At 39.5% G+C, this 12,502-nt stretch overlaps 2 protein-coding genes across 2 annotated transcripts; one reads left to right on the forward strand and one right to left on the reverse strand.

Annotated features, from left to right (window-relative positions):
• Positions 1-258: 258 nt before the first annotated feature.
• On the forward strand, positions 259-1,848 carry LOC126795302 (uncharacterized). Its single transcript, XM_050522142.1, has 4 exons — positions 259-590; positions 884-1,020; positions 1,116-1,213; positions 1,316-1,848. Exons 1-4 carry the CDS (start codon positions 335-337, stop codon positions 1,566-1,568), a joined length of 744 nt encoding a protein of 247 aa, XP_050378099.1. The 5' UTR covers positions 259-334; the 3' UTR covers positions 1,569-1,848.
• A 511-nt stretch (positions 1,849-2,359) lies between these two features.
• On the reverse strand, positions 2,360-3,396 carry LOC126795124 (glycine-rich cell wall structural protein 1.0-like). The gene has a single exon (XM_050521945.1). It carries the CDS (start codon positions 3,284-3,286, stop codon positions 2,621-2,623), a length of 666 nt encoding a protein of 221 aa, XP_050377902.1. The 5' UTR covers positions 3,287-3,396; the 3' UTR covers positions 2,360-2,620.
• Between the last annotated feature and the right edge of the window lie 9,106 nt (positions 3,397-12,502).

Consider the following 12,502-nt stretch of genomic DNA (forward strand, 5'->3'; position numbering starts at 1 on the left):
TAGACTCTTGATTGGAGATAAGATTTAGGAAGGAGCATCTTAAATATAGGGAAGATCAATTTTGGTGATTTTCATCAACTTGGCATGAATGTACTTTGCCAAGAATCCTTTGTTTCTGTCAACTTACCTACAAGGTACAGCCTTGAAGACTCCGATTAAACCCCTTGGATTTCTCTCATGGGACAAGCTCCCCAACTATTTAATGGAATGAGGACTCTCATACCAATTCCCTTTGGCTGTTAGAGAGTACATCTACATTTATCCAACTTTGAAGAAGCGTGCTCGCTTCATAATCACATAGTTTCAGAGTTGGGACATTGATTGATTATTCAATATGGTGGTTTTCTTCAAAGGAGGAGCTAACAAACCATTCGGAAGATCAATGAGTTTGAAGACAAATAGAGCATTGTTAGACGATATCCTATTGCAGGAGTCACCAGGTTCGACTAATACAGCTCGACATGTGATCATCGTCATGGACGCCATGAAAGAGTTCAACACGGAAGCTTTAGAGTGGGCACTCGAGCATGTAATTAAGGCTGGATCTGTTGTCATTCTACTCGGTGTTATGCCATGGCTCAACATTCCTCGTAAGTGTGTTCGAAAAATGATGAAAGCCGATACGCACCACATTTGTTTAGACCACATCATAGCCATGGCATCTCAACTTATCTACTTAGATAAAAAAGAACAGAAATTAAAAAAAAAAAACTCATCAATGTTCTTCTATACTAATTCCTCGTTGAGTCGGTACGCAGGTGTCGTATCAATTAGAAATGTGATCCGCATTGGTGGCTAAGATACAACAAGCTCTAGTATACGTCACCCTTTTGATCGATTTGACCTATACTTTTGATGAATAGTACGTGGTGGTGTTTTGCAGTGTCATCAAAAACATGGCTGGATGTCTGGCCAGTTGGATTAGAAGAACTATCAATTGTCAAAGAGAAAATTGAGTGGAAGAGCGATGTCAAGTACTTGAAGCTCCAGGCAGTAGTGGACTTGTGCAAAAACTATGGGGTACATACCCAGTATAACTCATTTAATTTAGCTAATTCGTATCGAATTACTTGTGTAACGACATTCAAATCTTTGCTTTATGTGAATGCATGCAGGTTCTGCTACAGAAGAAGGTTGTCATGGGTTATCCATCAAAACTGTTAGTTGTTGACGAAATCACAAGCCTTCATGCGACATGGGTCGTCTTCGACAGGTAAGGAAGCATGTTCTTTTTGCGAGGATTTGATGTTTGGACGTGAGATTTTGCATGTTCTCCAACAATTAGTAATATACGTATGTAATTACTTTTGTGCAGGCATCAAAGGACTGACAGAAAATTTTACTCTGAGAAACTCCCGTGCAACATGGTGATGATGAACGAAGAAGGGGAGGCTGACATGATCAAGGGGAGGACTATGATAGATAGCACAATCGCAGAGTCAACAACTTCTCTGTTATCTACTCCCATTCTTATGATCGCTGATCATGTAAAGGGAATGCTTAACAAATCGAAAAGTGCTCGAAAAGACCGCTCTAGATCACGATCGCAATCGCAAGGCGATGTCTAGTAATGCAGAACCAAAGAGAGAAGGGAAGTTTGGAAATCAAGGAAGTGGAGGCTAAACTCTGATGATCGACTGCATGGTTTTTTTAGCCAAACACCCCTTAGCTTGGCAAATTAATGTACTTTATTAAGTATATTTCATTACGTGATAATAATGATCGCATGGGTGGCGATCAATCGTTTTATATCTTTGGTTCCCTTTCATCCTTGGCTTTATTTCAAAATTGATCTATTTATAAATTGTAATGCAAATCAGAGTTTAGTGAAATAAATTTCTATTAATTTGGATATATAAGAGAGATCAAGGGCTCATCAGTCACCAATGCATGCATTGGTTTATTAATTTTATTATTGCATGCATGCTCCATGCGTCAATGTAATTTTAGTCCTATCGGGAAAAAAAATGCAAGTTTAGTTTATGATATGTCTCAGTGTTACGTTGTCTTGTGAAATTCGATCATGAAACTTCATATATGTCTTGGTTCATATATGTAAAAAAGCCGAATTATGAACCATATACTCATTATACTGTACATGACATCATCAAGTTTATAACAAAGCTCTAGAATCATGAACCGTATACTCAATAATGTTATAATGAGAGTATCAATATGAAGTTTATAATGTTACTAAAAAAAAGTTAATAATGTTATAGATTTGAACTTAATGAGAGTACGTATCCATTTTCTTATCAGTTATATATATATATATATATATATATATATATGCTGATATCAATGATGAGATCGATCGAGACGGAATTTAAACACGCCAAACCGAAAATTATAGAATGCATACTACATCAATATTTCACACATAGTAATTTGGTAATAATCAATTGAACCAGTCAATCTGCTCCAATTGTATCATACAACCAGCTCGCGTAGCAGCAATCATACCATCCCTTTTGGGATTTTTTTTTTACAACCATCATCGTAGTAAAAAATAACTATAATCATCCTCTTCTTACCGCATTAAAATTTATTGTTCTTAATACTTTTGGTAAGAAGAGGCTAGGTGTTTGATCCGTAGACCCTGAGGAAGGTGTGCTATCGATCAGGGTGCATAGCCACCATGACCACCGCCCTCACCCCTCCCAGCACCACCTCCATAGCCAGCTCCACCACCGTGCGCACCTGCACCACCACCGGAACCACCTCCACCGCCACCACCGTACCCACCGCCTCCACCAGCAGCCGAACCACCAGCACCATAACCTCCACCAGATCCTGAACCACCACCATAACCTCCACCTGCACCACCGGCTCCACCTCCACCTCCACCACCACTCCCACCGCCTCCTCCACCACCATGTCCACCTCCCGCTGCTCCTCCAGCACCATAACCTGCACCACCTCCGGAACCACTCCCTTCACCGCCACCCTTCCCTGCTCCCTCATAACCTACACCACCACCTCCACCTCCACCACTACCTCCTCCTCCACCTCCACCATACCCGGCTGCCTCCGCTCCACCAGCACCGTAGCCTGCACCCCCTCCTTCACCAGACCCACTTCCATATCCAGAACCCCCGGCTCCACCTCCACCCCCAGCACCTCCTCCACCTCCCGAACCACCTCCTCCTCCTCCACCACCAGCATGGCCGATGGTCGCAGCATGAACAATGTCTTCAGTATAACTCAAGAGGACTCGAGTAGCAGAACAGATGCCTACACTTAGCATCACAAGGAAAACAACGCTAACAATCTTTCTGGGAGCCATGAGACGATCTATCGATCGATACCTAGACTCGATCAGTTAGTATCCCACAACTTGAATGATGGACTGCAAGAGAATGTGGCTATTTATAGAATAAATAGGAGAGTAGGAGAAGCACATCGATTGAGAAGGGGTCACCGAATTCTAAAACAGCGTCCAATGAAAGAGAGGTATAATATGAAAGCACATGCAAATAATTATAACCATGCACGACCCACTAATCTCACTATAGTAGAAGCTAGCTCTATCTCACTCGTCAAGTCTTAGAATGATAGACTGATAGATAGTGTGTTCATGCTGTACTCCACATCGATCTGATTCAGCTACCTATATGAAATTAATTAACGTCAAGTCTTAGATAGGCTGCTGAAACTCGATCCTTTTCACATTTTTGGCTTAGACTACAGTGTGGAGAATTAATTAACGTACATTACTGCTGCTAATTGTTTCTTGTATTAACTTACCAATGGCTTCAATATGATAATTCATTTGCTAAATATTATATTTTCCTATATGCCTGTGTTGTCATCATCCTCTATGTAGTGCAGTTTGTTCGGTATAATTTGCATGCATCGACTATATGGAATAATTTAGGTTACGCACACAATGCACGTTAATTTTGTATATATACGGACGTCTTGATTCCGGTGACAGTAGGGCACAATGGTGCGGCGGACCAGCACAGCCGCACTACCCACCTCCCGGCGATCCCGTATGTGCCGGTCAGAACTCAATCGGTGACCCACGCCGGAATCTGCAAAAATCAAGTTTCTAGGTTGATTTCGACGATTTCACGATTCTGGCAGCCGTGAGTCGCCGATAGAGCTCCGACCGGCACAGACGGGACCGCCGGGAGATGGGGAGTGCAGCTATCGTGGTCTGCCCCGCAGTTGCGGTATGCCGTCGCCATAATCGGCGAATCTGTACCTTACGTAAGGTACAGACGACCGCACCTGATAATCTTATATATATATATATATGTAGTCCTTATTGAGAGTGAAACTTCATTATGAAATTACAGAGTGAAGTTCCAATTTTGACACTTTTTTTGGTCAAATATTTTCACCATAAGTGATTCAATATTTAAATATGTTATTCAAGATCATCTCTACAAAGTTGCATATATTATTACACTAGATAAGAGGGGACTAAGTTAGTTTGAGCTGTGTTTGGTGAATTGGTGTAGGAGGAGTATTATAACTATAAATGAGACTAAGGCCCAATTTGACATTGTTTTTAGAACCTAATTTTGGTTCAAAAGGACTGTTGGTTAGAACTGATGGTGTTTGGTAATTTTAATATTTTCTGCTTTTGGGTAGAAGCCCTGCTCCCAATAGTTGAATTTTAAAAGCGAGGTTTAAATGAAAATTTTCAAGCTACCAAATATATCCTTAATGCTTTCTCAAATTTATATTAAATGTCCTTGCACAATTTCATCTCTTTTGGTCTGCCAAAGTCTCTTCTATATTTCTCACTGTATTGATTCAAGTCTCCAAAAATATTGATTTCTCATGGTTCTATATCAAATCCTTCTTCGATGGTAAGAATATTGACTCATAATGATATAATTTAGTATCTAGATTGGATTCACAATCCATCATCCTCCACCCATGTTCTTACGATTTGATCCAAAAATCCAACTTAGTTTGTTAATTAGTTTATTTTGTGCTATGATTTCATTGTTTCAAACCTGGGTTTATCTAGTTTTTTCGTTGATTTGTTATTCTTTGATTTATAAGGAATTTGTTTCTTTGACTGTATTGTTGTACTTCAGCTTGTAAATTTATTCCTCTTTCAATAGAAGTTCATCTGTCAAAAATAAGCAGAGACGATGTCGTTTGCACTGAACTTGATTTCTATTGGGTGAGTTTGTTTCCTTGGAGTTTGAACAATCAATTTGTGTTTGGTTATACCCAAAACAAATTATGGGTTTGGTTTAGAAGGGCAACATATCAGCATAAGAAGAACACTATTAGAGCATCCGCACCCATAAATTACATTTGCTCAAGCAAATGGTAGGGCCAAAAGCAAATTTTGCTTCAAGCAAATCGATTTCATATTTTGCTCAAGCAAATCGATTTTTTCACACACCCATTTACAATTTGCTTGAGCAATTCAATTTTGTCTTGTTGTGAAATAATTAATTTTTTTTATCAGATATATTTACAACCAATAATAATGTGCCACGTGTCATTATCGACTCGATATTATTCAAAATTTCCGATAAGATTTTCGACTAATAGATAATTGACACGTGTCACTACCACGTGTCATTGTCGCTAAAATAATTGGAGCAGATTTCCGATAAGATTTTCGACTAGTAGAGAATTGACACGTGTCACTGTCAGCAAAATAATTGGACCAAATTTCTGATAAGATTTTTGACCAATTTGCTATAAAAACGTCTAATATCACTCATTATAACTCATCCTTCAATCTAAACACTTAGCAACATTTCCTTGTTCATCACTCTGATGAATCCTTTCAGCTTTCACAATTTTTTCAGGCGGAGACAATGTCAACAAGAAGAGGATGACGATATGGAGCAATCATTCGTGAATCAGGTGGTCATGGCGGAAGCACAACACGATGATGAATCAACACGACCAAGCGGTTCACGTCGCGGTAAAAAACCGAATAAGCCACGTCAAAGGCTATCTAGGGGACACAATCTCATGGAAGATTACTTCATCGAACGTCCAATTTTCGACGCTCAAGACTTTCGTCGGAGGTACAGGATGAGCAGAGACCGATTCAACATTATCATGACGGACCTCTGCAACCACGACATGTCTTGGCATCAAAGAGAAGACGCCACTGGTTTGCTAGGGCTACTTCCCCAACAAAAGATGACCGGGGCTCTACGAATGCTAGCGTACGGGTCAGCCGCAGATCAGTGTACTGAAATTACAAGGATGGGGGAATCGACTACCCTGAAATGTATGAAGGAGTTTTGCAGCCAAGTTGTTCATCTCTATGGTCCAAGATACCTCCGCAGTCCAACACCGGCAGACCTCACGCGACTATTAGCTAAAGCAGAACGCCGAGGTTTTCCAGGTATGATTGGAAGCATCGACTGCATGCATTGGGAGTGGAAGAACTGCCCAACCGCCTATCAAGGGGCATACTCGGGCCGAAAGGGTCGCCCAACGGTTATCCTAGAGGCAGTGGCCTCGTATGATACGTGGATATGGCACAGTTTTTTTGGCTGTCCTGGAGCTAAAAATGACATTAATGTGCTCCACCTATCGAATGTGTTCTCAGAGATCCTTGCCGGAAGAGGCCCAACTGTCGTCTTCGAAGTCCACGGACAGAGGTACACCACAGCTTATTATCTGGCTGACGGAATATATCCAAGGTACTCTACATTTGTCAAAACAATTTCCAATCCCCAGACGCCGCAAGATAAGCTCTTCGCAAAGAAACAAGAGGCATACCGGAAAGATGTGGAGAGGGCATTTGGCATCTTGCAATCTCGATGGGCAATTATACGTCATAGTTGTACATTGCACCACAAATCGGTAATGACTACCATCATGTTAGCTTGCATTATATTGCATAACATGATTGTTGAGGAAGAGTATGTGGATGATGAGGATGATGATGAGGAAGAAGAAGAAGACTTGCAAAACCCATCGAGGGCTTTCCGGGTTTATGATGGGCCGGTGAATGCACAAGGGAATCGAGTTCTTTTTGAGCCAATCAGTAGAGATGGAGCTAATATACAACGGTTTCACGACCGTGTTGCCGATCTCGAATCCGCTTACATCCATCGAGAGCTCCAGAAAGACTTGGTGAAACACATTTGGAGAGTGGAAACCGGTGAAATACTTTAAATATGTTTTATTGTGTGTTTTCATGATGTTTGTGTTTAATTATTAAGCTTGTGTTTAATTTCAGTATGTGTTTTAATTTAATGTGTATTTCAATTTCAACTTAATAAATAAATTGCATTTTATTTCTCGAAAAATTTAAATTACATAAAATGACGAGCCAAGCCCAGATTTATTCTTAGTACAATACTATAACTACTATGGAAAAAACACGCGATTTGGGTGATAACAATCCGAATATGTTTCATCGGTAGGTTGATCTTGACTAGCTTCTCCTTCATTAAGGATTGCTAGTTTCCTCTTGGTAAAATACCTTTTCGAGATTGGGGTCATAGCCTCCAAATCCATTGTCATGATCCTTGTGTCATTCTCTTGTTTCTTCAATCGTAACTCTTCTTCCGCCCTTGCTTCTTTTCGCTTTTGAATGTCTATGTACTCCGCATAATAATTAAGCTCACTTTCATTATGGGCTAGCCTCTTGGTATGCCATGATGCTTGGTCACTTGCAATGGTATGCAAAACCTCCACCCGTTGCTCAATAGGAGTCTTACCATGTTTCTTTTGGCGCCTAGCTTCCTTTGCCGCCTTGGTTCCCATTGGTCTAGGTGGACTCGATGGAGTTGCCGTGTTGCTTTGAGGTGTCTCATTCAATTGGTCGTCATCCAAATTGATGGTTGGAGATGATTCAGTTGCGGAAGGAGTACCGTGGTAACTACTTGCATACGGAGATGGAGTAGTAGGTAGCACCGCAACGAAAGATGGATGATCTTTAACCACTTCCCAACATTCAAAGTGTGTAAACTTTTTCTTCTTGGCATTATAGTAACATGATTGAGCTTGTCGTTCCTAATGTAAAAAATTTATATTAGGTATTTATTTGATTACATAATTTAAATAAATTAGATAAAACAAATAATGTAACCAATTAGATATATTAAAACAAATAATGTAAACAATGCTACATATTTAAACAAATAAAATAAAATAAATAATGTAAATAAAATTAGATATATTCAAATAATTAAATATGTAAACAATGCTATATATTTAAACAAATTAGATATAAATTACATAATTTAATTCATATAATCAAATAAAAATTATAATATATGATAACACAATGTACTTACTTCGTCCATTAGCGAAGTGCCGCTAGCTATACGTTGTCGTGATGCCGCCAAACATTCGCCCCATTTTTGCAAGAGTAGCTTGAACTTGTTGTAGTGAGAAGCGAGCGCGATTCGGGTCCTTGGTTCCTTCGGAGGTTTCTCACCCGGTGCTAGCACCCAATTTTGCATATAATCGCCATGAATTGTCTCCCACAATTTGTCCCTCTTTTGTTTGTTACCGTCATATTCATCAATGCTATGACGGACAAAAGAAATGCACATTTGTAAATCTTCGGAAGGAAGCCAATGGGTGCCCATTGTTTGAGAAAAAAATGCTAAACGAAAAGAGAGAGGAGATACGAAAAGAGAGAGGAGATGGAGGAAGATGTGAAATTTGTTGTGCACAAATTGGTGTGAGTTCATAACAAATTGAAGTAGTATTTATAGGCAATTTTTTGGGAGAATTTTGAAATTTTGGGGATTTTTTTACAATTTTTTGGGTTTATTTCCGTTATGATCAAATAGTAGCCGTTGCCAATTAATTCTGACCGTTGGATCGAAATTTCTGATTCAAAATGGAAGGCCCAGATCAATTGGACCGTTGGCCAATCTGCTTGACACGTGGCAGCCATTCATTGGCTCGTTTTTTTTTTTGGCGCGTGAAAAAATTCTCCCGCGCCTGACGTCACCCACGGGCGGTGGGCTCCGCCAGGCGATCGAGCAAACGCCGGAGCAAAAATTGCTCGAGCGATTGGACGAGCACCGCGGCTGGGTTGACTGGGCGAGCAGCTCGCCTCCTCCTGCTCGCCGGTGCGAGCCTCCCCTTCTCCTGCTCGAGCTCCTCCGGCTGGTCCCTCCTCCTGCTCGAGCACGCCGGCAAAATTGCTCGCCGCTGCGGATGCTCTTAGAGTCAAGACGATAAAAGTTGCCGATGAGTACAAACAAATAAAAGGTTGCAGAGGAGAAATGTGATCCAATATATATATTTTTTTAAAGAACACATATTTTTCTTTTTTGCTGCTTAATAGAGATCATTTATCCTTAAATCTGCTATCATCCCTTTCAAATTATACAAAGTAGAAAAATTTGGGAGACGTTTTTATTTTCAATATATATAAAGTTTTGTAAATTTTTACATGTTCGATTCGGTAATTTAAAATTTCAACAACACTTTTGAAAAATAATTTACGAAACATTGAAACTGTTTTTCCTCGCACCGGATTTAAAAACAATTCTAGCCGCACCAATATCAAAGACAATTCTACTCACAACACATCAATGCTAAACTAAGCCTAACACCTGTTTTGCCTCTCATTCTCTCAACTCAAGAATCTCAACTCCTTTGATCTTCTTCCTCCTCATCAATTCCTTTCACTTTCTGTACTTTTTTTAAAATTAATTTTTAGTTTTAGGCCTTTCATTCTAATTATTGCCAATTTCAGCATCTTCTCCTTCTTCAACAACGACTATATAATTATGTTGCCATTTCTTATCTAAACGCCACTCTAATGCCATCATATTAAAGCCAAATCAAAAACCAAGAGAAATATTGATGATGGATAACTATCATCAAAACACAACTGTGAAAAGCCTTCTTCTTTCCTATTGCAAGCAACCTAGATTAAACTTTTGGACTCTAAAGGATGCGAAGATTAAATGGGAAGCTTTAGAAGCAAGTAGAGTTTTCAGTTTCACATGCACTACTATGGTCTTGCCATGCAAGTTGAATAAAGATTGTATCGGATACAGTTTCAAAGTTCAAACCATGATGACCTCCTTCTCCCAAACTAAGGATTCATTTAATGGCTGAAATTACGTAGTCCGCTTACAGAAGCCATATTTGCAGACACTAAATCGATCACTAACTTAGGTTACTAGAAGAATTTTTGCATAATTTGGTGCCCATTGGACCAAATTAAGTCCTTATATTTGTTGCATGAGGTTGATGCCTCATTGAACCCACCTCAGGTACGGACCTGCCATCGATCAAAGGGGCCGGAGTGATAGTACTTTCATGCCTATTGCTAAATGGAAAGAATAATTTATATGTCCCTGCTTTTGAGTCTGAGTCCCGGAAATTCATAATTATTTACTAATTATTATTCAGAAATATTTAAATTAGTGGTAATCCGATTATATAGTACGAGGGAGAAAACGAAAGTGTTCGATCGATTTCTACACGGAAACGTTAACGTGACGGGTCAAGAGTTGACTTTTTATTCGTTAGGAGTCTCAGAAAACTTCATTTATGGAAGTCGTAGAGTTCGTCAATACGAATTTATAGACACGTAGCACGCCTAAATCAGAGTTCGTATGAATAAGTTACGAATTAAAAGGTATTTGCACATTTTTGGAAAATAATATAATATGGGAATTAAAGAGAAAAATGGGGAGAAAACCCAGAAATTCGGATTGGTACTGTTCACACCGAAAATCCCAAATTTCTCTCCCCGAGCGGCTGAATTTGGGCCGCCGGATCTCCGTCGTCCGGCCACCATAGAGCGGCGCACCGGTCACGTTTGAAAGGTTACTGCGTCCCCTGTCGATTGGTGGCAGCGCCACCCGCCATCTCGACGCCGTTTTGGAGCGGTGAAGCCTGAAAGTTCCCCCAAAAATGCATATTTCGCCGAACTTCAACTCGCCGGATCTCCCTCCTCCGGCCACCAATCGGTGAGATTGTTGTTCCATTTTGAAGGTTTTCTTCTATACTACAAACCCTCCAAAAGATTTAACCCAAATCGTTGTGTGCTAGGAGAATCGAAAAAAATAAATCCTAAGTTTTAAATTAGGGCTTTTCGGTTTTTGTTAAATTGAAGTGTTTAGGCGCAAAATTGGACTTTGTGGTGAACTAGAAAGTTTTTAGGAATGTCATTTAGATTGTGATGGTGGTCATTGGTAGTGGTCGGAAAACGGTGGTGGCGCATGAACAGTAATTGTGAACAATGTTCATGAACAGTAATTGTGGACATGTTCATGAACAGTGTTCTGTAAAACAGTAAAACATGATATTTTACGTATCGTTTTCTAAGCATTTTATCATGCTATTAGGTGACTGACGAAACGAGTAAGGGAATCGCTTTCGGTGTCGTGGAAGTTACACGCAGGAAATAAGGTGATTAAACCTCACAATGATCATCATGATCGAAGTAGTGTTATAATTATTGAATTTAGTTTGAGTTGTTACCATAGTCGTTGCATCACTATTTATAAAAATTATTTTTAAAAATATGTTTTGGTTTAAATTACGTGAACTTGATCGTCTACGGTTCATAGGTAAGTGAAATGCTATTTTAATAAATGATTTTAAAAAGGTTTTAGTGATTATGGACTATAGTGAATGTAAGTAAATATCACTATGACAAGTCTACCTTTGGCGGTGACTTATATTTTTGAATTATTAAAAAGTGAACTGTGACATTTATATAATATAGTGGGATGTGTATGTGTACGAAAATGGTAAATACGATACATATATATGGGTTGCTACATTATATACTGTTTCGGTTTTATTTCAAATGTGAGATTATAATGTTGTGACTATATTCATATTGTTGTGCAAGAGTCGTTTGGTTGTAGTACAATAACATGTGTTGATTGTTATTGTACGCGGTTTTAACATTGAGTCTTATTAAAACGTTTTCTATCTTCGGACGTGTTGGCAGTAATCGGAACCAAGTCTTGGCTGGGTGTCAGTTACCATTCAGTTAGGGCTCTAGTCTATCTGCCGGTGTACTGATTGAGGGGTAACAGATGAGTTGCCTGGGTCTCATGAGTACCCATATTTTTGAGTGATATTGGGTAACAGATTGGCTGCACAGTGTCTGTCGGTGTACTGCATGAGGGGTAACAGATGGCTACCTAGGTCTCATGAGTACCCATGTTTTACATGATTTTAGGTAACCAGATGGGTTGCCCAGTGTCTGTCGTGTACTGCATGAGGGGTAACAGATGGGTTGTCTGGGTCTCATGAGTACCCATGTTTTAAAATGATTTTGGATAACAGATGGGTTACCCAGTGTCACATGAGTACGTTTGTCTTTAAAAGTTATTTAACATATTTCCTTTGTATGTAATGTATGTTTACTGTTAATTTACTCATATGAGATGACAAGCTTATCGGGTTTGTGTTTACAATCCCAGTGCACTAATTCGATGGTGTATGAGATAGTTCTGCAGGTGGGGATTAGCAAATTTGGATGGCTTACTCTGAATATTTCTTTCTTCTATTTGTGGTGAGGATTGAGTGAATTTTACATTTCCATTAGTTATAATACTGA

This window comes from Argentina anserina, chromosome 5, assembly GCF_933775445.1.
Source record: "Argentina anserina chromosome 5, drPotAnse1.1, whole genome shotgun sequence".
Classification (NCBI taxonomy): Eukaryota; Viridiplantae; Streptophyta; class Magnoliopsida; order Rosales; family Rosaceae; genus Argentina; species Argentina anserina.